This window comes from Falco cherrug, chromosome 1, assembly GCF_023634085.1.
Source record: "Falco cherrug isolate bFalChe1 chromosome 1, bFalChe1.pri, whole genome shotgun sequence".
NCBI classification, from domain to species: Eukaryota; Metazoa; Chordata; class Aves; order Falconiformes; family Falconidae; genus Falco; species Falco cherrug.
This window is the reverse complement of record NC_073697.1, coordinates 91,864,681-91,890,721: the sequence shown is the minus strand read 5'-3', so window position 1 is coordinate 91,890,721 and position 26,041 is coordinate 91,864,681. Positions and strand designations below refer to the sequence as shown.

General features: G+C 55.5%; 1 protein-coding gene across 3 annotated transcripts; it reads left to right on the top strand.

Moving 5' to 3' along the window:
• The first annotated feature begins 818 nt into the window (after nucleotides 1-818).
• TBX3 (T-box transcription factor 3) lies at nucleotides 819-15,735 on the top strand. Of its 3 annotated transcripts, none has more exons than XM_055718951.1 (8): nucleotides 819-1,281; nucleotides 2,882-3,326; nucleotides 5,181-5,448; nucleotides 6,718-6,864; nucleotides 9,049-9,125; nucleotides 10,476-10,633; nucleotides 11,988-12,685; nucleotides 13,494-15,735. In XM_055718951.1, exons 2-8 carry the CDS (start codon nucleotides 2,932-2,934, stop codon nucleotides 13,938-13,940), a joined length of 2,190 nt encoding a protein of 729 aa, XP_055574926.1. In that variant the 5' UTR covers nucleotides 819-1,281; nucleotides 2,882-2,931; the 3' UTR covers nucleotides 13,941-15,735. The 3 variants fall into 3 exon arrangements, with proteins under 3 accessions (XP_055574926.1, XP_055574918.1, XP_055574933.1); XM_055718943.1 differs by lacking the exon at nucleotides 819-1,281 and adding an exon at nucleotides 1,870-2,268; XM_055718958.1 differs by lacking the exon at nucleotides 819-1,281 and having other exon boundaries at nucleotides 2,173-3,326; nucleotides 5,277-5,448.
• The last annotated feature ends 10,306 nt before the right edge of the window (nucleotides 15,736-26,041 follow it).

The window sequence follows — 26,041 nt, the reverse complement described above, 5'->3', positions numbered from 1 at the left end:
AAACACATCAGCCTTGCCGCCCCCCCCCCCCCCCCCCCCCTTTGAACGCATTACTCCCGCTTCCTTTCCTCCCTCCTCCTCTTTTCTCCATCCACCCCCACTCCCGACCAAAGGGGAGATATTTTGGTGAATGCAAAGAGATCCTAGACGCTGGTTACTACAGGGACTTCACCAAGCTGGCGCCAAGCGCTCTTAACCATGTGCGTCAAAAATGCAATGTTAGAAGAGCTAATCACTTTAGAGGTTCCGCTCCCATCTGCGCGCAGCCAGTGCCGAGCCCCCGCACTCCTCCGCTCCGCTCCCGCAGGATTATCTTCCCCTCTTTCAAGCAGGATGGGGTGTCGGGAGACTCCCCAGCCCCTTCCCCCCCCCCCCCCCCCCCGGGATGGTGTGGGTGATGATTCGGCACCTCCCCGCGCTGGGCTGTCACGCGTGGGCGCCCCGTGCCCTGCGTGCCCACGGCTCCCGCGACACGCACACAGCCGCAAGCCCCCTCTTGCTGCCCTGGACTGTCACCCCCAGGGAACGTGTCTTCCCAGAAACTTCCCAGGCGGATCCCGCCCGGTTCGTCCCTCTCCATTGGGCCGGCGCAGCCCCACGCGTGATGCCTTCCCGGGGGGGTGGGGGGGTGGCTCCATGCGGGCCCGGCCGTGGGGGGCGGCCCGGGGATGGGCAGCCCGGGGATGGCCCCCCCGCCCCGACGCTGCCCCGGCCGGGCGCAGGGAACGCCGCACTTCCCGTCTCCTCCCCGCGCACACCTCATGGAAGAGGAGGGGTGTGGGAGCGTAACCCTCTCGGCGCCGGTGCCAGCCGAGTGGCTTTAATCCTCCGCGGCGAGGAAAGAAAGAAGACAAAAAAAAAAAAGAATAATGAATTTAAAAAATCCCTTTTTTTTTTTTAGCTGCCCCCCGCGATTAGCAGCCGCCGGGCCCGGGGCTGAGCCGGGCGGCGGCCCCCGCCCGCCCCGCCGCAGCCCGCAGCCGCCCACCAGGACAATAATAACGGCGGCCGCGGCCGCTCGGGCAGCCGGGGCCGAGGGAGCCCCGCAGAGCTGCCTCCGCGCCGGCTCCCACCCCCCGGGGCTCGTCCCAAGGTTTGCGGGGGGAAGGAAGGCGACCAGCCCCCGGCCTGGAGGTTCTGTCTCGTGTAAAGAAAGCAGCTTTCCCGGGGGGAGGGGGGGACACCGGGGGTGACACCAACTCCGGCGGCTGCGGGGACCGGCGGCAGCCGCGACGCGGCGAGGATGGGCGAGCGGTGCGGCGGGCCCCGCGGCCGCCCGAGGTGGGTCTGGGGCGAGAAGGGGGGGGGGCACGGTGGGGCCGCAGCGCCCGGAACGGTGCGGTGTGGTGCGGTACGGCGGGGGGCACGCAGCGCCGGACATCCCCACCCCCACCCCTCCACCACCCCCACCCCCACGCGTGGACCCCCCCCGCTCCCGGCGCGCCCTCGCCGCCCTCCAGCGCTGCCAGCAGCCGCTGCTTTGGAAGATCCTACCGGGCGGCCGGCCGGCGGAGAGCGCAGGGAAGTGCCCAGCCTGCCGCCGCGCCGGGGCCGGGGGGCGAGGCGGCCCCCAGCACCCCCCCTAGAGGCGGGTGCCGCCGGCCGCCCTCCCCGGCGCTGCCTGCTCCCTCCCCTCTGATCATGTTGACATATTCACACGGCCCGGAGTACTAGTGATGCTTTGCTGCAGCGTTACAGTTTCCGACACCTTCTTTTTATAACTCGGCTCTGTCCCCCTTCCACTCGACCTGTCAAAACCACGCCTATGGAGCCTCACAATTGGTCCGAAAGCGTCAAAGGGCCAATCAAGGAGGCTGCAGCTCCCCTGTAACCCACAACACATCCATACAATCCGGTGCACGCAGAGCACAGGCTCACAGGGAATTCTCAGAGCTGAGAGGCTCCTTCTCCCTCTCTCTCTCTCTCTCTCTTTTCCTCTCTTTCTCCCCCCCTTTTTCTCTTCCTTTCTCTTTCCCTCTCTCTTTCTCCCTCTCTCCTTTGCTGGAGCGCTGCTGGAGAGGAGACAAGAGCGTAATTCTTCCAGATTTTTTTTTTTTTTTAAGGCAGAGTGAAAGAGAAAGAGAGGGGAAAAAAATAAAAAAAAAGGAAAGGAGGAGGGTGAAAGAAAGAAGAGATCCTGATGGAAATCAGGGCAACCTGACCAGCTCCTGCTTGGAGAGGGGGGAAGGCGAGGCGGAAACGAGATTTCCCTACAAGTTTTTTGCTGCTGAAGGTTGCTCAGGAGCCTTCCTCGGTCGGCGAGGGGGGGTGGGTTTGTTTGCTTCTTTCTGCTTTCCCTCCCTTCCCAGCCTCTGCTCTGCAGCCTGACCGTACGGAGGAAAGGTGGAGGGGTGGGGGGGAGGGGGGGGGGAGAGCCAGCCACCCAAAAAGAAAACCCAGCTTCGAGCCGTCACCCTCCGCCACGAAAGAAGAGAAGGGAGATTGAGACTAAGAGAAAAAAGAAGAAGAAAAAAAAAGATCTCGGCTTGTCCAGCCCTTCTGCGGCAACAGGAGCAGACAGCGAACCCGGTGGATTTTTTTTTTTTTTCCCTTCTTCGGCGTTTCTTTTCCAGCGCACGGACTTCCACTCCGGAGAAAAAAAAAAAGAAAAAAAAAAAGATCAACAAAACAAACGCAGAGGCCGAACACAAAAAAAGCAAGACTAATAATGAACAATCCTGTTAATCCGCTGTCCCGAGGGCTGGGGATGTGCCCCGGCTCGGGAAGTTGTAGGCTGTAGAAGTTCTGCCTCTCCCCCCATGTACTGTGCTTTCTAGAGCTTGTTTCCCCCCCCCACCCTTTTTTTTTTTTTTTTTTTTTTGGTGCTTTATTGCTGTTATTGTTACTATCTTAATTTTTCTTCTTCATGATGTGCTGTTAGAAACCACTCCGGGACTACTCCAGCAGTAGGAAGACCGAGGAGTGGAGTGGATGAATATACCGATGAGAGATCCAGTAATCCCTGGGACAAGCATGGCTTATCATCCTTTTTTACCTCACCGGGCACCGGACTTTGCCATGAGCGCAGTGTTGGGACATCAGCCTCCCTTCTTCCCGGCTCTGGCTTTACCTCCCAACGGGGCAGCCGCCCTCTCCCTTCCCGGGGCTCTGGCTAAACCCATCATGGATCAGTTAGTGGGGGCTGCAGAGACTGGTATCCCCTTTTCTTCCCTGGGTCACCAGGCAGCAGCCCATCTGAGGCCTTTAAAAACTCTGGAGCCAGAAGAAGAGGTGGAAGATGATCCGAAAGTGCATCTGGAAGCCAAAGAGCTTTGGGAGCAATTCCATAAAAGAGGCACGGAGATGGTGATTACCAAATCGGGAAGGTAGGTCTGGGTCGGGGTTCGTGCCTCTCCCCCCCCCCCCCCCCCCCCAATCCCTGCACCCCACCAGGCTGCTCCAAAGCAAGGCTGTTTCACCGGCACTTTTCTCCATACAACTCCTTTCACCTGGAATTACAGAAAGTTTTAGGCGGCTGAAGATCCAAGCCCATCTCGGGCACCATGCTGCAGGGAAAGGCTCAGCCACGAGCTGGCCCTGCTCAGCGTGTGCAGGGGGTGAGAGGGTCCTTTCATGGTTCAGTAGCTTAATGCTTTCTGGAGAAGGCTGGTAGCAGAGAGAAAATAATTTGGGGTTGGAAAAGGAGCTGGCCTGACTTCAGCTTTGCTACATGTATTTTTTTCTTCCTTGAGAAAGAGAAAGGGGAATAAAGGAAAAATTCTGTGGAGCGGTGCATGGCTGCTGGTGAGGCAGGAGCTGCAGAAAGGCAGATAGGATCGGTTTATCAGTTCCTTCGCTTATGCCTCTCTCTCTACCGGGATCTAGGCGTGCATTTGTGCTGACTAATTAGATCTGGAAATGCACAAAAAGCTGACGAAAATACCCAGCGGTCCTGCAGCCGCTGCTGTGGTGGCGGGGAAGGGTTTGCAGCTCCATGCTGCCTGTCCCTGTATTTATATAATCTTCACGTGGGAATGAATGAACATACACGGCACGTCCACGCTCAGCATTTCTGCTTTTTATAGGTTTACCCATCTGAAATCCCTCTCTGTATTCGCTACTCATTGACATCTGTGCTCTTTTACAACTCTGCCTATCGCTGTGATGACATACAAGGAGAAAACCCCCTTCCCACCCGGGTGTTTTTATAAGGGACTCTCTTAGAAACCTCCCAAACAATTTGCGTGTAATTTGCCAGGAGAATAACTCGAGGAAGCCACTCCTGAAAAGTCTTCTTAGATGGCCTTCAGCTGCCTTGCTGGAGCCTCACCTACTTGCAGAGCACCAGTTGCAGGCTACAGGCTCAGGGGAAAAAAAACAAACAAACAAAGACCAGCAAGGAGGAGGGGAAAAATAATCCCCTCGCCCATTTTACTGCTTTCCCGAAGTTTTCTTTGTTAATTGTGGTCAAAAGTTTTTGCGGGAGAACCTCGGCGAGTGTTAAGCGCTCTTACAAGTTGCAAAGTCATGTGTTTCCTTTTAAGTTGAGATTGCTGAATGCCAACCGCTCGATATAATAAACAGCAAATTTGTGGTATCCTGTTCCAGTTTGGAGCTGGACTGGGGCGTGCAGGGGAGCGGGGTTGCAGGGAGCCCTCTGCACGATTGGGGTGTCACCGGCCGGCTGTGGCGTGGGAAGCCACGGCAGCCACTCTGCCCTCACGGTAGGGTTTTGGTTTTTTTTTCTCCTCCTCTGCAAAGTGGGAAAACTTCCCTCTCCACTCTTCGTCGGTGGACTAGGTTATAATAATGTGGAATATTTATTTTCTCGGGGTGCAATCTGTTCCCATGTCTTTGTTTAGCAGGCGAAAAGGGAAATAGGGAGAGACCCGAGAGCCCCAGATGAGGCTTTGCAGTTTAGGACTGGCAGAGGGTAGGCGCCCGCTGATTTCCAGGGAGCACGTACCTCTCCCCTCCGCCTTCCATCCCAGGGACCATTTTCTCCTGAAACTTTTAAGTGTTTGAGAAATCTTTTTGTTGGGGGCGGGGGTGAAGCCTTTTTGCTGGGCGGGGGACGACACACACGACTTTTCTGCTTCTGAGAGCTGAAGCGATTGCTTGGTAGACACGCTACCGAGATTCAGGAGCTTATTTAAATGCTGTAATGAATTTTTATTTTATTTTTGTCTTGTCTTTTCTTTACCTCTCTCTTCCCCCCCCCCCCCCCCCCCCGCCCATAGGAGAATGTTTCCTCCATTTAAAGTGAGATGCACTGGACTGGATAAAAAGGCCAAGTACATTTTGTTGATGGATATTGTGGCGGCTGATGATTGTAGGTACAAATTCCATAATTCCCGGTGGATGGTAGCCGGCAAAGCTGACCCTGAAATGCCAAAGAGAATGTACATCCACCCGGACAGCCCGGCCACCGGCGAACAATGGATGTCCAAAGTCGTCACCTTTCACAAGCTGAAGCTCACTAACAACATCTCTGACAAGCACGGATTTGTGAGTGCCTTTTACACCTTCCCCCGTGCCCCCCTTCCCCTCCCTCGCTGCCTGGCCGGAGCGGGGGTCCTGGTGGGGGGGACCCTCCCAGGAGCGCAGCGGCTGCTGGGCCGGAGCCGTGCCCACAGCCCCGGCTGGCAGCTCCCGCGGTGGCTGGAGTGTGGGGAAACTGGGAATGAATCCCCCCGCCAGGCGCATCTGCCCGCTTTTATAATATTCCGTGATTTTTTCTGTTGTTGAGGTCAGGTCTAAACACTCGAGCTTATTCTGTAACCTCTCCGTGCCAGTCAGCATTAACTTTAGCGATACATTTCCAGCATAGCACAACTCGGTATTTCTCGGAGCTGTGGTGACTTCATATATATCTCTATCTATATTTTATTTTTTTAATAGAGTTGATCATACTTTTTAAGCGTAGGAAAATGATATGCATATGTGTATAAAGGGCTTAAAGGCCTAAGTACGCAAACATTTAAATATATATTAATCTGGATAATGTAAAGCAAGCCGGAGTGAAAATAAACAGGGACCAAAATCAGAGGTCAAGTTGCCCATTCATGTCTGTCCGCTCCTTTACATTTACTGGGTGTGCAGAGATAAAAACTTACCCTAAGAGTGAAATCAAACAAACCTGCTGATAAGTGCTCGGACGATCCTTGCCATTTCTTTCTATTCCTGGGAAAGCCTCCGCCTTGGAGCCAGGGGTTGCTGGTGGTGGCCGCGGTCGGGGGATCTCTAATGTGCCGAAGATTGCATTTGCTGGCTGTGATTTGATTAGACGATACATTTTTGCCTTTTGCAGAAGGCCTTAAGTGGATTGGGGCGAGCAATTAGACCTAGCCAAGGCTCTCGTGGTGGCGTTGCTATTGTAGCTGCTGCTGCTGCTTTACTTGATTTTATTTTATTACTTTTTTTCACTTTGAAATCAAAAGACGTTGCAGCCAGAACCCAAACAGCTTCTCCCGCTCTCCTAGGAGAGTTCTGCTGGGATTGCCCCCCTCCTCTCCCTTCAAGAGGTCCGGCGGGGAGAGCCTAGCTCCGGCGAGCTGGAGCTGTCAGTGCTTTTTGTTGGATGCTGCAAGGCGTGTGCGTGTTTGGAGTGTGCTCGGCGGGGAGGAGGAGTGAGGGGAGGAAGGAGAGGGAAGGCAAATTAGGAGGAGAAAGTGCCGATGGCTGGGGGAAGTGCGAGGCGGGGGTGCTGCTCCTGCTGACCGTCTTCTTTCCCCTCCTCTGCCCTCTCTGCTCCGGCCGCTGCCCCCCCGCCCCCAGACCATTTTAAACTCCATGCACAAGTACCAGCCCCGGTTCCACATCGTCCGAGCCAACGATATTCTCAAGCTTCCCTATAGCACGTTCAGGACCTACGTTTTCCCGGAGACTGAATTCATCGCAGTGACCGCATACCAGAATGATAAGGTAAGGAGATGAAGAAAGGATTTGTTTTACGTGTTTTGGCTTTTAAGAGAGCTTTTACTCTGCATTGTTCCTTAAAAATCACGAAGCCCATCCCGCTTCTCTCTCTCCCTCACCTCTTCTTTCCCCCAAAACCTCCTTGATCCAACTTCGGGAAGGCGCTGGGGGAGGGGGTCGAGCACTCTCTTAACTCGACCTCGCCGAGGGCAGTTAGAGGGAGGTCAGGGGGGGCTGTTTAGTTGGGTTTTTACCAGTACCTCTCCCCGGTATGGGGAAAGGGGTAGGATGGGGTGGGGATCGCTGCTCTCAGTGTGGATTTAATCTAAGATGCATCAGAGGGGAAGAAAAAAAGAGAGAGGGAAAAAAAATCGGCTCCGTGTGTCGAAAGAGAGGGGGGAGAGCAGCAGGGCTGGAGATTTTGTAATTTTTCCTGGCCTTTGTGCTGTTTTAGCTCCTTTAACAGCAATTGGCAATAAGGCTGGAGCGCACGTCTGGTTCCTATTATTATTATATTATGATTTTTTTTTTTTGCATCCTGCAGTGTTTTATTATTTTTTGTGGTGCAGAAATATGCTCTGATCAGAGAGGGGTATCTCGCTTGAATTTAGCTGGAAGGTCTGAAAAAGCCAGTGTGAGAAAGTTTTGCAGCACTGCAGACGCTGCCTTTCCATTTCTGCTGGTTTATTGTCGCTTGCGACGAAGGTGGTATATTTGAGAGAGTGGCAAATGGTGAATTTACGATAATTAAGTCAAGTGGAAGGAAGCGAAGGAGCCAAAAAAGGGGCTTTGATTTTTTTCTGTCTATAAATTATAACTTTGCGTGCGTGTGCGTTAAGCGCAGAGGGTCTGGATGTGCAGCCCCCACTCACTGCAGCTTCCCTGTGCCGCTCTCTGTCCCCTCACATCCTTCACTCTTAAAAGTCTGCACCCTTCTGCCCTCGGTTTCCAAAAGGCCACTTCTCCCTCGGGGCTCGGGCGATTTTCCTCTCTCGCTGCGGCCGGGCGTTTGCAAGGAAACGGAAAGAAAATGTGTGTACAGAGAGTAGACTTTGCTTTGGGACTTATCAGCAGGGCTGTTCGTCCCGGTCTATCAGCTGGGGCCGGCTTGGGTGAAGGACAGAAATGAGCATATTTGTCTGATTGCCATGAAATCGCCTGGAAAGCGGCGTGCGGGAGCGGCGGGGAGCTCTCGGCTCCGGCGCCCTGGGAGCCGCCTCGCCGGCAGGTCAGAAGGCACAGCCGGGATCACCTGGATTAACCGTCCTGCTGCTTTTGAGCAGTGGGGTTTCTTGCTCTTTCCTGATCCTGCGTGTGCGGCGGGGGGGTGGGGGGGTGGGGGTAACTCGGGAGCCGGGGCCGGTCCTGCCCGGCACTCAGCGGCAGGCAGGGGTTTGCTTTCGGGGTCCGGCTCTGCTCTCAAATTGAAGGGTTGCAGTGCTTTCAGCCCGGCCCAGGACCAGGGCTGGGAGCGGAATGGTGGGCAGGCAGCATCCCCTTTCCCACCCCGGTATCCCGTTATAGTGAGGGGAGCCCCTGGCCGAGCTTTGAATCCCTCTCTGCGCATCATATGTGTAGGCACGGGGAGTTGCAGGGTGTCCCGCTCTGCCCCCCGGTCCCTCCAAACACAGGAAGAAACAGCCATTCCCTGCAATAACCTGAATCTTGAGGAGACCCCCAAACATTCACAAAAAAACCTTACACTACTACCCCCCAAAAAAAAAATCAACTCCTGGCACCCCCAGTACCCCAACAGACACGCGGAGCATAATGCGATTATATAAAGTATTTTATTATAGCAAGGGGGTGGGTATGATTCCTTTGCGGTTTAATTATGGCATTCAAAGAGTTTTAAGCACAGGCATAACTTGCATGGATCGCATTGCACGGCTCAATTAATTCCGATGTGATGGCAGCAACACGGGGCTCTTTCATTGCCACCACAGCCCGGGTCACTGGCCAGGGGATTGAGGGCAAGCTGCCTCCAAACCAGCTTGGGAAAACAGGGAGATTCACCCCAAACCCAGGGACCTTTGCCCCCTGCCCTGTCCTGCTCCTCCTGGGGTCCTGCCAGTACTGGAGGGGGGACTGGGGAGAGGAGTTTTTTGCTGTTACTTTTTAATACAAAATCTCCTGATCTCTGCCCCAACCCCCTGCCCTTTTTTTTTTTTTTTTTTTTTCATCCTATAGATCACTCAATTAAAAATTGACAACAACCCCTTTGCCAAAGGTTTTCGGGACACCGGGAATGGAAGGAGGGAAAAAAGGTGAGTCTGGACAGATTATATATAGGCACCTCATTTGGTTTTCATGTGTAAAGCTCAGGACATGAACAGGTCAAAATCACCTCGCCTCGCCTCCAAACCACACTTCTCCCCGCCAAAATTCATAAGGATCTTGTCGTTAATAACGCCAAACTGATTGCATGGGAATTCTTTCCTGCTTTCCACATTTATTTTTCACATCGCAGGGAATGGCTGGCCAAAGGGATGGTGGTACATTAAACAAATATCACTGGAGAAAGAAGGTTCCCTTAAAATTTTGAGAGGGAACATTACATTATAGTTTGTGTCTGGGACTAGGAAAGAGGGAGAAGTGAGGGCAGAGCTGATCGCTGATTCAATCTCTTCTGGCATTTTCCCGGGGACTATGTCAAAAAGACTAAAATGTGGAGGAGAAACATATAAATAAAGTGTTTTGACAGAGGTGTCTTGTGAATATGGAAGTAATTAATGATAGAAGATTCTTAATTTTTCTAAAAGCAGCCAGACGCAGTTTGTGCCCCAGTTAGACAGCTAGACAGAACTTGTTCTAATGGGACTGGATTTTTATTTTTAATATTGGGGAAAATTGAGAAAGGGGTGATTTTTTTTTTCCTTTGGTGAGGGATATATCTTTTGTTACAGCAGACAGAATATTTCAGCTGTTTGCACTTTGATTTAGATAATGAATAAATCTATCTGTTTCTCCTTTTTTAACAAAAAATTAAAAAAAAGGAGGGGGGGGGGAACACGACACACGACTGTAATGTAAAACAAGAGGCCTTTCTCCCTGCCCAGCACTGAGCCCAGCGTGCACACACACACACACACACACATGCATATGCGCACATGCCAGGTCCTCTTGTCCGTCAGTGTGAAAATAAAGCCAATGCTGGAGCCACAGGACGGAAATGATTTCTAATTTCTCTCTAAATATAAATAGATTTTTACTCGGGGTTAATTGTTGGTGAAAAGATTACATAAAGTGCCTAACAAAATAACCACTTCCTAGCAATCTTAGCAACCATTAAGATGGCTCATATCTCTGGAACATCCTCGCCTTTTAAAAGCTAATCTCCAGGGAATGCTTCCCTCTCCCCTCCGCCCCTTGTCTTTAATATCTGCCCTCACTGAGTTGCTGCTCACCGCTTCCAAGAAATCTCCTCTTATTAGCAGCCAAGCCCTGCCTGCGAGAAGCGTTCCCCCCTCGAGGGGACCTTGGCCCTTAACTCCCCTGCCCCAGTCATCCCCAAATGAGATCGCAAGAAGGGGCTGGGGAAGGGATGGGGGGTCCCTGGGGTGGTCCCCGGGGGGGTTGCCGGGGTCCACTTGCCCAGCGGGTGCGTGTGCCCGTAGGAAGCAGCTGACCCTGCAGTCCATGCGGGTGTACGACGAGAGGCAGAAGAAGGAAAACCCCACCTCGGATGAGTCCTCCAACGAGCAGACGGCCTTCAAGTGCTTCGCCCAGTCCTCCTGCCCTGCCGTGCCTGCCGTCGGCACTTCCAGCCTCAAAGGTGAGAGCTGCGGCCCCCGGGTCCCCCAGGACCCCCACGGGGAGAGCCTGGGTGCCTGCTCTGCGGGGGGACAGATCCTGGCCCGTACCACTGCCCTTGGGCACTGGCCTGCCTTCCTTCCGTCCTTCATTCCTTCCTTCCTTTATCTTGCCTTCTTTTCTCTGTTTTCTCTCTTTACTCTCTTCTGTCCTCTCACTTCGTTCTCCACTTTATCTCTTTTCTTTTCCCTATTTCCCTCTTCTTCCTGCTTTCTTCTTCTTTCTTTGCACCTTTCCCTTTCCCTATTTCCCTCTTCTTCCTGCTTTCTTCTTCTTTCTTTGCACCTTTCCCTCTCCCCTTCTTTTTCTCTCTCATTCTTTCCCTCTGCCCTCCTCACTCTTCCTCTCCCTCCTCCTCTCCCTCTCTCTCTGCTGCACGTTCATTCCTCCCCTCCTTGGTTCAGAAAGGAGCTAGCTCCAAGTCAAGGGAGCAAAGACAGACCACGGGGCAAAAGTTCAAAACTGGAGTCACTCCATTAATATTCCTCTCTGAATCTGTTATTAGAGGAAGGATCTTTCCCCTGGATACAGTCCCGAACTTTGTTATAGAAAAGTCACCCTTGATTTCTCTCCGTGCGGGGTTGGGAGCTGTCTGCAGCTCTCTCACATGTATTAATCCATCCAGGGGCGGGGGGTGCAGGGGGAGGAGGAAACAACCTCTTTTTTGTTGCTGCTTTACTCGTTTGTTTCAAGTCCTGCCGAGCTGAGGGGAGGGGACCCGAAAAGCAAACCAGAGCTTCGCACCTGGGGCGCTGAAATTAAGAGATGAAGTGCAGAGGAATCCGGCGAAGCCGTGCATGCGATTGGGGGGTGGGGGTGCAGGGGGTGATGGACGCGGGGGTGGGGGTGCGTGTTCAAAGTTTGCCCATTGAAAGGGCTGAAAGCTTGGAAAAAGTTCTTAGGAGACACATCCCCAAGGCCCTCCAACCCGCCGGCAGGACGGTGCTGTCCCTGCCGCTCCGCTGCCTCTGCCGCGGCCGAGGGGGGTCCCCGGGGGGTCCCCGCAGCCCCAGGCAGCCCCAGCCTCCGCTGGCCCGGCCCCACCCGGCTGGGGGTCGCTCCCCCGGGGCCGCTGCTTTGTTTCGCAGCCGGTTTTGCTGCCCTGTGTAAAGCTCGGGCTGGCTGGGATGGGGCGGGCAGTGGGAGCTGGGTGTGTGTATATTTATATGATTATAATAATAAAAAAGGAAGTATTTACATCTAAACCTCTGGCCGGCGTGGAAGCCTCTGTGCCCCCTTGCCCAGCCCGACGGGGACTGGGGGCTTTAGGGACGCGCAGCGCCGGATCCCAGCGCCGGGCTCCCTTTGTCTTGCAGATCTCTGCCCCAGCGAGGGAGACAGCGATGCAGACAGCAAAGACGATCCCTTGCTAGAAGCCAACGAGTCGGGCAAAATCAGCACGACCACCATCCCAGCTCCGGCCAGCTCCGCCGCGCCCGCCGGAGACGACCCCCGGCAGAAGGGGGGCAGCCCCTCCAAAAGCCACTTCTTCCCCAGTGACTCAGCGGGGAGTCGGAGCCGAGAGAGGACGGAGAAAGCCCCTCCGGACTCGCGGCACAGCCCGGCTACTATCTCTTCCAGCACCCGGGGGGGAAGCCTGAGCGGCGAGGAACTGAAAAGCCCCCTCAGGGATGGCCCCAAGGTAGATGAGAACCGGCTGCTGGGGAAAGAGCCCTTCGCCCCCCTGACGGTGCAGACCGACAGCGCGGCCCACCTCAGCCAGGGACACTTGCAGAACCTCGGCTTCCCCCCCGCCCTGGCCGGCCAGCAGTTCTTCAACCCGCTGGGGAATGGGCACCCGCTGCTGCTGCACCCCGGGCAGTTCGCCATGGGGGGGGCTTTCTCCGGCATGGCCGCGGGGATGGGGCCCCTGCTCGCCACCGTCTCCGGGGCATCCGCCGGTGTCTCGGGACTGGACAACACGGTCATGGCCACCGCGGCGGCCCAGGGACTCTCGGGAGCATCGGCGGCCGCGCTGCCTTTCCATCTGCAGCAGCACGTCCTGGCTTCTCAGGTAGCTCACTCCGCCCCCCCCCCCCCCCCCCCCCCGCTGCCCCTCTGGAGCAGGGGGGGCCGTCCCGGGGAAGGAGGGGGCAGCGGAGCACCCCTTTGGGTCCCCCCCACCCATCCCCGGCTCTCCCGGGTTTGGGGAAAGCTGGGAGGTGGGAAAGCCCCGCGGTGTGTGTGTGTGAAGGGGCGGGTGGCCCACCTTGAACTCCCGGAGCTCTTCCACCCACCCCGCTGTCCTCTGGCTCCCGTGCTCCGTGACACTGTGCCGGGGCCAGACCTCTGTCCCTCCCCCGCCGCCCCGGGGGCTTGGTGCCCCCCCCCCCCGGGCAGTCCCAGCGCGCAGCTCCGCGGTGCAGGGCGCGTTGCAGCCTGCGGAGCGGAGCCGCCGGCGGGGGAGCGGCGGGGGGCTGCCCGGGGGGGGAGGGGGGTGGGCGGAACTGGCCGTACCCACCGGGACAGAGCGTTTGGACAGAGCGTTTGCCCCAGCGAAAGAAAATCTTCCCGCGGGAGAGAGACACCACGGCCCTTCTCTCATTGCGGCCCCTCTTGGGGCTGGCGGGAGGGGGCAGGCGATGTGGGGGCCGTGCGGGGTTGAGCCTCGGCAGGGTCTGCCTCGGGGGGGCGGGTGGGTTTGGCCTCGGTACTGGGAGGACGGGTCTTCATCCCGTCCCGTGGGCAGCAGCTTGGCCGCTGTCAGCTCTCCCAACTGGCGTGTGCGTGGGGGCTGCTGGCGTGGGGGTGCCGCGGAGCATCCCCCGTGGGGGGGATGTGCGGGCCGGTAACCCTTTCCTCTCTCTCCTCCTTTCCCGCAGGGCCTGGCCATGTCTCCCTTCGGAAGCCTCTTCCCCTACCCCTACACCTACATGGCAGCGGCGGCCGCCGCCTCCAGCGCCGCCTCCAGCTCGGTGCACCGGCACCCCTTCCTCAGCGCCGTGCGGCCGCGGCTCCGCTACAGCCCCTACCCGCTGCCCGTGCCCCTGCCCGACGGCAGCAGCCTCCTCACCACCGCCCTACCCGGCCTGGCTGCCGGCTCCGGCGAGGGCAAGGCGGGGGGGCTGACCGCCAGCCCCGGCTCCGTGCCCCTGGACTCCGCCTCGGACCTCACCAGCCGTTCGTCCACCCTCTCCACCGGCTCCGTCTCCCTCTCCCCCAAACTGGGCGCCGACAAGGAGGCGGCCACCAGCGAACTGCAAAACATCCAGCGCCTGGTCAGTGGGCTCGACCCCAAGCAGGACAGATCCCGCAGCGGCTCCCCATAACCCCCCTGCCCTCTGGGGGCTCATTTCAAATCAGTCTCGCAGTGCACTTTGTTTGAAAGAAACCACATCCTCCACCCCGCGAGTGTGTTGTTTTGTTGTTGTTGTGGGGTTTTTTTACCCCCCTCCTTGATTTTGTTTTTTCTTCCCTTTCTATTTTTTTAATATAAAATCCCCCGGCGTTGTGTGCGCGCTTACCAACAGAAAGGTATCTGGCGAAGCAGGGGGGGTGAGGGTGGGGAGAGGGTCGGGGATGGGGGAGTGGAACCGAGGTGGGCGACCTGGGTTGGAGGCTGCTCGCAGGGAGCAGGCTGGCCGAGCCAGGTCACCGGCGGGGTTGTAGCATCCTCCTCTCTCTCTCTTATTTTTTTTTTTTTTAACTGTGTAAAAAAGGAAAAAAAAAAACAACAGAAAAACAGAAAAACAAGCACCTAAAAGCAAAAATAAAAGAAAAAAATCAAACAAACGTATGAATAAAAATTAAGTAAGAGAAGTGATTTTTTTTCTTTCCGAAAGAAAAGCGTGTAAGTAACTTGCATATCGGTTCTTCAACAGTTGTTTCCTGGGCGGGTTGTTAACGACAACCCCCTTAGTCAATATTAAGGGAAGCTGTGTGTTTAAAATATTATTGTGATGTCTGAGAGCCAGTCGGTGGCTTTTTTTGCATGTTCCATAGTAGTCTGCTTTTTTTGGGCGGGGTGGGGTGGGGTATTTTTTTATTTCGGTGGGGTTTTGTTGTTTATTTTTAATGCTCGTTTCAAATCCCAGGGAAAAAATTATTATTAATAATAATAAAAACAAAAATAAGACCCTCGTCCCTCTACCTTAAACATCCTCCCTGTAGCAACAACAGTAAGAAGTGTAGTTGGAAAGGAAAAAAAAAAAGTGAATTTATTTTATCTAAAAATCTCTGTAGCTTGACTGTAGGTTTATCACAGCTTTCCCTCTTTAATTGTATATGCAATAACAAGGTTTAAACATACTGAGAAGAAGAAAAGAGCGGACGCTATTATTAAAGTATTTATGTAATTATTTGATAACTTGTAAATACGTGGAATATGAATACTCGAAATTAAACTTTAATTTATTGACATTGTACATATCTCTGTAAATACGACTGCAGCTGTCTTTTTTTTCCTTCTGTTTTTATTTTTAGTCGTTTTCATTTCAGCTTCATAATTCCTTTAAACATACACCCCGACGCAGAGGAGAAATCCCCCCATTTCTGAGAGCTCACTTTTTAAATCTGAGTTCACCCCAGAAAACCTGACCTCGTCCTTTTGTAAAGGAGCCGAATGCAAAAGGCAAAGCAGTAACAAAATTAATCAAAGTCCTTTAAAAAAAATAAAAGAAAAAGCAGTGTGCCATGGTAGCTTTTAATCCTCGATTTCTTCAGTGTTCAAAGCGCTACTTTCCGCATAAGATGTCGACGACAAAAAAAATTATATACGTTAATACACGACAACAGGCTTCTCCAGTGGCTTGAGAGAAAAAAAGATGAAGATTCTAGGATTTTCTTTACTTTGTATTATTTTCCCCCGTTTCCTTGGTGTGTCAAAAAAACAACCCCGCGATGGAGTTTTACTACTGTGCTTATTGTTGTCTTTGTTTGAGTGAGTGCATATTTTCTTGGCTTGAAAGTCAGGTGCTCAGAGCTGGTTCAAAGAAAAAAAAATGAAGGTATATTTTGTGTTATATAAATGTTGAGAAGTTCTTGCTATTTTTTTCCTGTACTTTTTTTTTTTTTCTTTCCCTTTTAAAAGTCACTGAAGTTTCAATAAATTTTTATTGAAATGTCTTGGGCGTACTGTGAAATGCCTTCACCCCAATCCTCCCGAAAAGTGCCTGGGAGGATGGAGGGGTTGAAAGATATATGTCCCTCTTCTGCCTTCCTCCTCCACCCCCCATCCCCTTCCCAATATTAAGATATTTCTCCTGGAAGGAGCTAGTACGAACCAGTCGGGATGGTGTCGTTTGAATTGTTGGTGGGGAAGGACGAGTTTTAAGCAAGCTGTTTATTGTACCTTTTCCTCTCGCTTTTAAAGTCGATCCAGAGGCTACGAAGTCACGTCTTTTAATGGAACAATATTAAGTGGCATTTGAAAAGTTAATGAGAAAGGCTCAGCTATGCTTTTATCTGTCATAAATTAATAACGCAAAAGTGAAGAATGAGAGAATAGATCGGTTAAATTTTAATGCACAGCCCTCCTCCAAAGTTTCCAGGTAAAGTACTCAGGAGTTGATGGTGCTGCTGGGATCGTTTTCCCTCCCGTCCGGGCAGAGGAATTGCCTTTTCCAGTTAGTTACCACCTGGAAATCCATGGTTTTGTTTTCGTGGTTTCACACACACACACACACCCCTCCCCTGGAATCGCCCCTTCTCTCCCTTGGGCTGATGATATGATGAGATTAAGGTAGAAAACGGCTGAAACGGGGACAGGCATCCAGGCGGCAGGCTGGACCAGTGGCCTGGGAGGTCACTGGGAATCCAGGAGAGCTGGCAGCCGCTGGTTGCACCTTTGCCAGTCCATGAGTGCATTCTTTAGCAGAACATATATATTTCTCCTTGTGAGAGAGATTCCCGCCCCCCCTCCCTTCAATAGTTAGTGGCCCGTATATTGGAAAGCGATTCATCCTCCGCCAGTAATAAATATTATAAGGATGTACTTCCAGCCTGTATCCTGCTCCATGCGTTGCCTGCCCCTCGGGCCCCGGCCTCTGCGCCGGCGAGATAAAGAGGTTCTCAGTGGGTGAAAGTGGCGATGGAGCTTTTCTCCCCCGTTTTTTTAACAAGTCCCCAGCGGGATCCCCCCACCACGCACATCAAACCCTGCTCAGTTCCCCTTCTTGGGGGGACGGGACCCTTCCCATTTCAGCTTTGTGGTGGTGGTGGTGCTGGTGTGCGTCTGCATTTTAAAGCCGCGGTGTGGGGGCAAGGTTTGGGCTGAGCAGGACTTTTTCTCTCCCGCTTACCCCACCCTGGGATGACCCAAGGTGATGGCTACTGGGGATGTCACTTTAGCTGATGCTTCTCTGAGCTGGCCTGGGCGAGGTGGGGATTTTAGGGACGGGTCTGGCAAAAGAAATTACCCACACACACACACCAAGAAGCAGGCAGCCAGCCCTCTGGCTGCAGCCCCACAAGCGGGCTTCCACCCGGGTCCTCGACGCGGGTGGGAGCTGGGGCCGCTGCGGGAGGGGGGCTCGGCACCGGGGTGAGGGAGCAGAGGAGGGGGCAGATGCTGCCAGCCCCTCCGGGCTGGAAAACCACCCTCCACTATGCCTTTCAACTCTCTCCCCTGCTCCGAGCTCCGGCCTTAGAGGCAGCCCAGAGACACCTTTCCGTGTGTAACAGACCCCCGCGCAGCCACCGCGCTCTCATTTATTAGGCTTCAGGAACGATGGGGGAATCTTAATTTTTTTTGCCCCTCCCCAGCTGCTGGTACCCCCCAGATCTTTCTTACAGAGGGACAACGGTTACAGTCTGTGCGTGCAGGGGGGTAGTTTCATAGTTGGCGAGGAAATTCGCTACTGATGTTCAGAGGAAAGCGAGCACCCCCCAAAAAAAACCCTACCCCCCCGGCTTGCCTTCCTGCTGGCCCAGGGGGCCAGTAGCCACCCCGCAGGCCAGGCGGGCACTGGCAGCCCTGGGGCGCCGCGAAACTCGAGGTCACGATTTATTTAATATTTTTAAAGGCTGAGGGTGCAGCCTGATTGATTTAACGCCCCCCTCCCCCCTTCCAGGGGCCTAATGGTGACCTCCCCCTCGCCATGCCCTTGCAAGAAATCCGTGTACCGCAGGTGTAACTCTGACTTGCAAATGGCTTTATCTCTTGTGTATCTTATTTGTATATAGTAACGTTAATGAGTAACTCTTGTGGCGCTTGTGGATGGAGGTAAACAGCGAGCAATCTCTCTGGATTATCCTGTCTATTACTCACCTGGCGCCTGTCTTGATATCCTCAATGGTTTTATGGCTGATGCAGGCGACCCGGCGCTGGGGTGGGGGGGGTCCGGCGGCGGGGGGGTCCGGCGGGGCGCCGGCGCCACCTCTCGGGCAGCCCCAGCAGTGCCGAGCCGCCCCCCAGGGGACCCACGGCCCGTGGGAGCGGGGCACGGCACCCACCGGGGCTGATCGCCGCGGGTGGGGAGGGGAGCCGCCCCCCGCCCCGGACCCCCGGCCGAGCAGTGCGGCAGAGCTCGGCCCAGGCTTTGCTGGGAGCGGAGCCGGGTTCCACCCATGGGGGTTTCAGCCCCGAGTCCAAAGTCTCTGGGAAAGCGGGGCAGGAGCGCGGAGCTGGGACCGCACCGTCGCGGGGGGGACACCGGAGCCGCAGCGACCCGGGGAGGACGCGGACACCCCGTGGGGCCCGACGGTGCAGTCACTAGCCGCCGCCGTCCTGCTCGGCCCACGCTCCGCTATTAGTTAATTATTGATTGATTACAAGTGAAAATTTATGACCCTCTACCCGCCCCCGCCCCCCCCCCCCCCCCCGGCTCCCGGCCCCCTCGCACGCACACACGCTCCTGCCCTCTGCAAACACTCCGAGGGAGGCGGGAGGCGTGTTGTTGTTTTTGGCCTTGACAGCTTCCAGGAATATGAAATATTTAAGCCCTTCGGTCGATCTCCCGTACCCTGGACGCCCCCCCCTTTTTTTTTCTCCTTTCCTCACCCCCCCCTTCCTTTCATGTCCCGGCTCGGGGGGGTCCCGCGGTGGCAGGGCCCCCTCCCCGCACGCAGCCGGCGTGCGGGCTCGTAGCACGCCAGGCCTCGCAGATCAAAGGGACCTCTCCGGCCTCCGCACAAGGGAAGAGAAGAGAAAAAAAAAAGAAAAAAGAAAAGAAAAAAGAAAGGTTGATTTCTTTAACGATTGTTCGTAAAAGTCTTGGAAGCAGGGACCATCCCGCCTCCTCCTTCGCCTCAGGCTGCAGGATTGCACCGGGAAACGATTTTGGGAAGGCAGAGAGAGGGCTCGGGAGAAGGGAAGGGAGGGAAAAAAAAGGGGGGTGAAAAGTAGAGGATTTGCTTGAAATTTAGCAGCCATGTGTCTGCAGGAGCACGTCCCCCGTCCCGGGTGGGAGCCTGAGCCGCGGGGGCTGCGCTCGGACATGTGTCCCCAAAAATACCATCGCAAGAGCAGGGCCAAGGAGAGCCCCAAGCCCCAAGTGTGCGGGGGGGGGGGGGGGGGGGAGGGAGGCAGGGTTCACCCCCCCTGTCCCTGCTCCTGCTGCCGGGCAGCCCGGTGCCAGGGACGCTGTGAAGCGGTCACCGGAGCGCGTGCTCCGCGCACGGCCACGCGCGGCCCTGGCCGGGGCTGGGAGATGGATGGATGCATGGATGGACGGACGGACGGACGGGCCGGGTGTTTGCCCTTTCGGGAGGGTAAAGGGCCTGATGCGGTGGTTGCCTGGAGGCGCTGGTGCTTGACCCGGCGGAGGCGAGCAGCCGTGGCACGCTGCGGGGACCGCCTAGCGCCTCTCCGCTTCCCCGGTCCCTGTCACCCCCGGCCTCGGGGGGAGGGGGGGACAGCGGGGGCAGCCAGCCGGGCGGATCCGTGCTGGAGGCGCCGGGACGGCGGGGCTAGGGTGAGCTTGGGCGGGGGGGGGCGGAAGGGAAAAACCTCCCTCCTTCGGCACCTACAGCCGCGCCTTGCAAAGCAACCCCCGTCCCCAGGGACACGGTGGCACCCCCGAGCTCTCACCCCCCTTCCACACCGTACAGGCACATACCAGGAGCGCAAACAGCCCCACACAGGGACATTCCAGCCCGTTATCGCCCTGACCCGCCGACCTCTCCCCGCAGCCAGCCCCTCCGTGCATCCATCTCACAGCGGTGCGAGGGCGGCCCTTTACACCTGAAGCGGCGGAGAGAAAAAGCCAGCGGCTCCCAGGGAGCCAGTTCTGGAGGATAATGGATGCATGGGGTTGGTTTGGGGTTTTTGTTGTTGGGGTTTTTTTGTTGTTGGGGTTTCTTTGGGTTGGGTGGTGGGTTTTTTTTCTTTTCCAGCCAGCCCCAAACTTCCCACGCGCTTCTCCCCAAACCCCGCATTATTAGCGAACAATTAAGGCGTGTAAAAACACAGCAAGGCGAAGCCCTTTAGCCTGAAGTGGCCGTTCAAGGCGCTCTTGCAGATCCTGGCTCCGGCTCCTCGCCCCGGCGCGCCGGGCTGCAGCGGGTCCTGCCCGCCGGTGAACCCCGGGGCCGGGCCGGCTACGGGGCGCTGGGGGCTGCGGAGCTGCGCCCCCCGCACCGCTCCTCGGGAGCTCAGCCCGCAGGCACCGACGCTGGGGCTTTTCCCTTTCTCATCCACCTCTTTTTTATTATTATTTTAAAAATTGATTATTCTAGAGATTTTTTTTTTTAATGCTTTCAGCCGAAACAGAGTTCGACCTCTAGCGCAGGTAACCGCGGCCATAATTCCTGCTGAATTTCACGTTGGTCTCACTAAACTCAGCTTCTCCTCACGCGCCCCCCCCCCCCCCCCCCCCCCCCCCCCCAGTAAACCCCTTCCTGGAGAAAGCATTAAAAAATGAACCCCCTGATGGCAAGCGAGCTGTGCTCTAAGGAGCCCGACCCAACCCCACGGACACTGCGACCCCCCACCCCTCCTGGGGCAGCCCCATCTGCCTCCAGCTTCTCTCCGAAGTCCTTTCAAGCTTTATATCCTTGTGAGCCGCCAAAGTGCCACTGACAAAATAAATTTAGCAAGGATATTAGCTCGACGGCAAAAGGCAATGGTGCTTCCCCCCCCTCCCCGGACCTGCTCCTTCCAGCGAAGCTATGAGCGGCTCTGGGAAGGGGGGGACCGGCCGCGGAGAGGGGGTCCGGTTTAGGGTATCCCGCTGACCGAGCTGAAGGATCGGTGAAACAGGGAGGCTTTCTTGGGGCAGAAGGCGGTGGCAGGGAGGGAGCTGGAAGGATTCGCTCCAAGCTTTTGTGCAAAACGTGGAGTCACGTTTCTGGTCCCTCTGCAGGGAAGGGGGTCCCCACCGCCGCAGCCCCCCGCGATCGTGCTGCCCCATGGAGGTCCTTGGGGCATCGGTCACTGCCGTCTTCTGGCGGGATTATTTCCCTTCTGCCGTGAACTTTTCCTAGATTCTCTTGCGTTTATTTTCCACAGGTTTCTTGAAAAAAAATAATTTTTTTCCAGCTTTCCTTTGCTCTCCGTTCGTGGCCTTCCCCGTGGATTTTTGAGGGGCACTTTTCAACTCCTCCGCTCTTCTCAGTCCTATTTTAGCCGGTTTCCACTTCTCCCTGCTCCGAGCTAAAAAACAAACAGACATCCCCCCTGCCCCAACCTTAAATACAACTATAAGACAGGTCAGGAGGCTCCTCCGCTCCGCTTGCTGGAGAGGGTGGGGGTAGGGGCTACCCCTAGGAAAAGTGAAAAGCTTGTTTTAATGGGCGGTCATTGCTTAAATCTCACCTTAGGGCCAAAACGACTCGCGACCCATTGCCCTCCTTACGATGTATTTATTTGTCTCAGTGGCACCAGCCGTCAGTCATTAGTGGGGGGGTTAACCCGAGAGCCGCACCACGGTGGTGCTGGAGGTCTTGTGGCTCTTTGGTTTGTTTTAAATATAATTTCTCAACAGGAACCTGTCCAGAAGCGGAGGAATAACCTGTCCCGGGAGGGCTCCCTGGTGAAACACGAGGGGACACGCGTGGGAGCTTGGCGAGGGACGACCCCTGCGAAAAGGCGGCTGCTTCGGTCTGGGAAAGCGGGGCTGTGCTTTGCACCCCGAAGGTTTGCTCCCGGGAAAAGGGGCGGCTTGGGCCAGCAGAAATTTTATTTAATGAACCTGGCTATCTTTTCCAATATTCTTAACGATTACGGAGCGGAAAAAACCCCCACCAGCCCGGCAGCCCCAGCAGCCGCCCGAGCCCGTGGGCAGCCGGACGAGCCGCCGCCGTCCCCGGCACGGACGTGGCGCACCGGGGAGCAGCCCCCGGCACCCGCAACCACCGGCTGGGTCTACGTGCCCCCATTTCTCCGGTGGCAGCCATACCATCCGCGCAGCTCCAGAGCCTTTCCGTAGCTGCATATTACTTTATTTAGATATCGCTCTCCCCGTACGTAAATAAGCATTACGCGCCAAGCAGCTTTATATATTTCACGGATTTGTACATGTGTTCAAATACAAACGTATGGGTGGTGTTATATAAAGGGAATGTAAAGGCAGGAGGCTGCGGCGCATTCTTTTCTCTTTGCACGAGAGCCGTGCGGTGCGGGACCCCGGGCAGGGCGCGCCCCCTCCCCCGCAGCCCGCACGCAAGCCCCCCCGGCCCCGGCTTTCCCAGGCTCCGTCCCGCCTGGCCGAGCACAGCCGCACCGGGCTGGGGGCCGGGGGCTCTGTCCGGTGTGCTCGGTAGCTGCGTCCCGGTCAGCTTCGCGTTATCTGCGCTACCATAAATTCATTCCTGCAGAGAGCAGCTGGCCCGGGATCTCTCGCCACCCCCGGGGCAGCTCTGGGTGTTCCTGCCCGTCGCCCCCCGAGGAGTGGGGAGCATGTGGGACCCTCCACGCTCCGCTGCCGGCCCGCAGCCCCGGTGCTTGTGTTCACACCCCTTTTTACAGCCGGCTCTCTGGTTTGTTCCCTCTGCCAAATATTTAACCGGGGGCGGGGTGGGGAAGAGAGATAAAACATAAATTTAATCCTCCTTTTTCTCCCCAGCTTGGCATCCCGCGGCTCCAAACCCGTGCTGCCCGGGAGGATGGAGCGAGGGTGCGGGAGCGCTTCGCTGCGCCCGGCTTGTCCCCGGCTACCTGCGAGCGTCGGGCAGAGATGCAGGGAGCGAGCTGCAGCCTGCCCCCTCGTCTGCTGCCCCCCCCCCCCCCCCCCCGGAATGGCGAAATCACGAAATGAGGGACCCACGACCGATGGCAGCCGGCAGGACCTGGGTGCCCGTGCCAGCAGCCCGCGTGTTTAGGAGGCGGAGGGGGCGCCTTGCTGCTGGGGGGTCCCCGCGGCCGGGGCCGCTGCCGGGCCGTGCCGCGCCGCTCCGCCGCTCCTGCAGTGCCACCTGGTGGGAGCAGGCGGCAGCACAGGCAGGGCCCAGCTCCCGGGGTCCCCCGCGGCCGCCCGCCCCCCGGGAAGCGGCGCCCCAAGGCTGGCGCGGGGAGCGGGGCAGCGGCGGCGGGTGGGTGTGTTCGGGGGTCCCCTCAAGTGCCTGAGCGTGAGAAACGCGGAGGATGCGAGTAGCAGCGTTAAAAATGCATGAGTCGAAAGTGTTGCTTCTTCAGAGTCCAAGTACGACGAGCCTCACCTGGAAATCCCACATGCCCACCCTCCCTCTGCTCACTGATAATCGGGGGTGGTGGTAGGGGTGCTGTGAGCATGTGTGCAGGACTGCTGTCACCACCAGCGTGATGGCTCCTGGTGATTTCAGTGGACTCCGAATGAGAACCCTGGTGCCAGGCACCCGTAGGGAAGGGGCACTAGGCCTGGCCTTTTTGTAGGAAAGCTCGCAGAGTTTTACAGGTGTGTGTGTAGCTGTGCTCTGTAGCAGGCAGGGTCTTAAAATGAACTGCCACCCTCCCCCGGCTGCACTGGTAGGCTGGTTTGCATGGCACAAGGGCTGCCTTGCTTTGTCTCGGTGGGTTTCTGTTACCCTCCCTCACATAGCCACACACACACACGTACTCCTCTGTGTTTTTGCCTTTTCTCATACACTAACCTCACCATTTGATCACTCATAAACATTTATGAATGAATGCAAGCACAAAACTAGTCTTTTTACATTTCGTTTCATTGTTTTATTCATACTCCTCCAACTTGTCTTACAGTTTTTGCTCTCTTTTACACAAACACACATCTATTCTTCATAAGCAGTTTGTCTTATCCTTATTTCTGTTTGCTGCCTCCTCCCTCATTACAAAACTATTCTGCACCAGAAACTGCCATTTCACATGAAACACTTTGCTCCGGGCTAGAGATCAACTTGTTTTGGTGGAACCGGGGGGCACTAAAATGTGAGAACAAGGATGTAAAAGCAGGAAGACATGCATCAAACTTCAGGGTAAACAATGGGAATGATATTGATTGCCTTTTAATGTGCAGTGGTCACACAATGGGGAAGAAAGCCTTCCCAGGGGAAAAAAAAAAGACACTTGCTGCCCTGCTTAAGAAACTGGTAGCAGACGCACATGTTTCAGTGAAACTTCTGGACCAGTGCAGAGGGGACCTTATCCTGGGGCTCCTGTAGGGAAGTAACTTTCCAGGTCTAGCAGAGCTTCCAAATAAAGTGCTGTCCTACTTTCTGACTGTCTCTGATGAGTGATGAGAAATGCCCATTGTCTCTGCCCAGGCTAGTGCGCGCTCTCATTAAGGCCCCTGAATTGTGTATGTGCATGTCGGCGTCAGAGCTGTTTGGCAGGGAGGTTCGGGCAGAGTTTCTGCAGAAGTTAATTCCTGGGTTCCAGTGGCCTGAAAGGTTTCTGAAGGAGTTAAACGCTCGGAGTCTCAGTGCTTCCAGGAGTGGTGGGTACAGACAGGATGGTGGTTGCAAATGTTTAGGGAAACCGTGTGAACAGAGCTCTGGGGGAATCCACAACTGCAAGGGCAGTGATTTCGCTGGGAGCGGCAGGCTTAATTTGAGATGTATCAAAGTAACCCCACTTTGCTCCTTGGGAGCTGGGTTCTGATCCGAATTGACAGGGGTTAGGTAATCTGGAAAACAGCTGTCCCTGCTTTTCCTTAATGAGTTATCTCAAGTCCAAATCGCTTCTTTTTCAGAGGGGATGGTGTAACGCACAAGAAAAAGTGTCAGGAAACATGAAGACACAGCTGCACTTTCCACTTGGGTAGCTGCGATCGGTTTGAATAATGGATATTCTGTTCAGCTCTTTCAAGGGGAACTTTGGGTCTCCAGCTCCTTGCTTAGACCAGACACGCTGATTTATCATTTATTTATTGGATTATAACCCTGTTTTATGGGTAATCAATTGCTACTTTTTTGGCTTCCTCTTTAATCACATCACCCTGGTGCAATCAGGGGGTGAGACTGCTCCAAGTGCACAGAGGTTTCCCTTCAAAAAGTATTTCCATCTGTTTTTTAGGTGTTCATGTGAGCAACTGATGGAAGAAATAACAGCCAAGGTCTGATTTGGCCATGTACGCTGGGGTTGGGCCCCAGCCCTGAGGACACAGTGATGGAGGGTGATGTTTTCTAACCTGCTTTCATGGCCTGGGGACCTCTTTGCTTTCCCCAGCTCTCCGAGCACCGTGCGCATGGGGCTTACCCCAGTCCTGTGTTGAATGGAGCTGTGTCAGACACAACACCCGTTTTGGGGCTAAACTTTATTTCTCACAGAAAAATAGAGGGACAGACAGACAGACAGACACACACACACACATTCTCTAAGCTCAGACAGCAAGGGCTTTGAAGGCTGCCCTTTATCCCTTGCACACCACTTGAACACCCCGCTCAAATGCCTCCCCACCCTTGTGCGGGACTCAGCATGTCTCTGGCCGGCCGTGGGCCTGCACAAAGCTTCGCCTCGGGGCCCTGCACCGCAGCGCTGGCATCTCAGCAAGGCCTCTCGCTGCCAGTGTAGTGCTACCCCATGTGCTGCAGATGCTGCAGACCTCAGGCTTTGCACCCATGCGAGCCATGACCCAGCAGGAGCAAAGGCAACCAGCTGTGACTGAGTTATAATTAAGGTGTGAACTTGCTGCAGGGAGGAAGGGGGGCCTGAGTCTTTGTAAGCCTGGTTCAAGCCAGGGAAGGGTCTTTCCTGGAGGGCTGCAGCGTTTGAGGAGCTGTGAGGTGGCAGAGGCTGGTGAGAGGACTTGTGGTGGCTGCAATGGGTAGGTCTGGATTCACTCTGGATGTAGGAGGCTGTGTCAGAAGCGATGGGGATGTGGTGTGGGCACAGTGTTGGAAATTGTTGCTGTGTGGTTTCTTTGCTAGCCTGAAGAGCTGTGAGGTGGGTGTTTTGCTGGAGGGCGTTCTGCTGTGTTAGATATGCTTTCCCTGTGGCTCAGAGGGCTCCAGGGACTTGGCACTTCTGGTTTCTGCTTCTGTGGGGACTGTTGTGATGAGCAGACACAAGTAATGTGATTTACATGGAACTGAAGTGTTGAGAAAGCTGCTCTGTGCA

Coding starts and splice junctions, on each gene's coding strand:
- TBX3 (XM_055718951.1), top strand. CDS start 2,932: ATGAATATACCGATGAGAGATCCAGTAATCCCTGGGACAAGCATGGCT. Junction 5,449..6,717: donor TCTCTGACAAGCACGGATTT/GTGAGTGCCTTT, acceptor CCCCGCCCCCAG/ACCATTTTAAACTCCATGCA. Junction 6,865..9,048: donor CCGCATACCAGAATGATAAG/GTAAGGAGATGA, acceptor TTCATCCTATAG/ATCACTCAATTAAAAATTGA.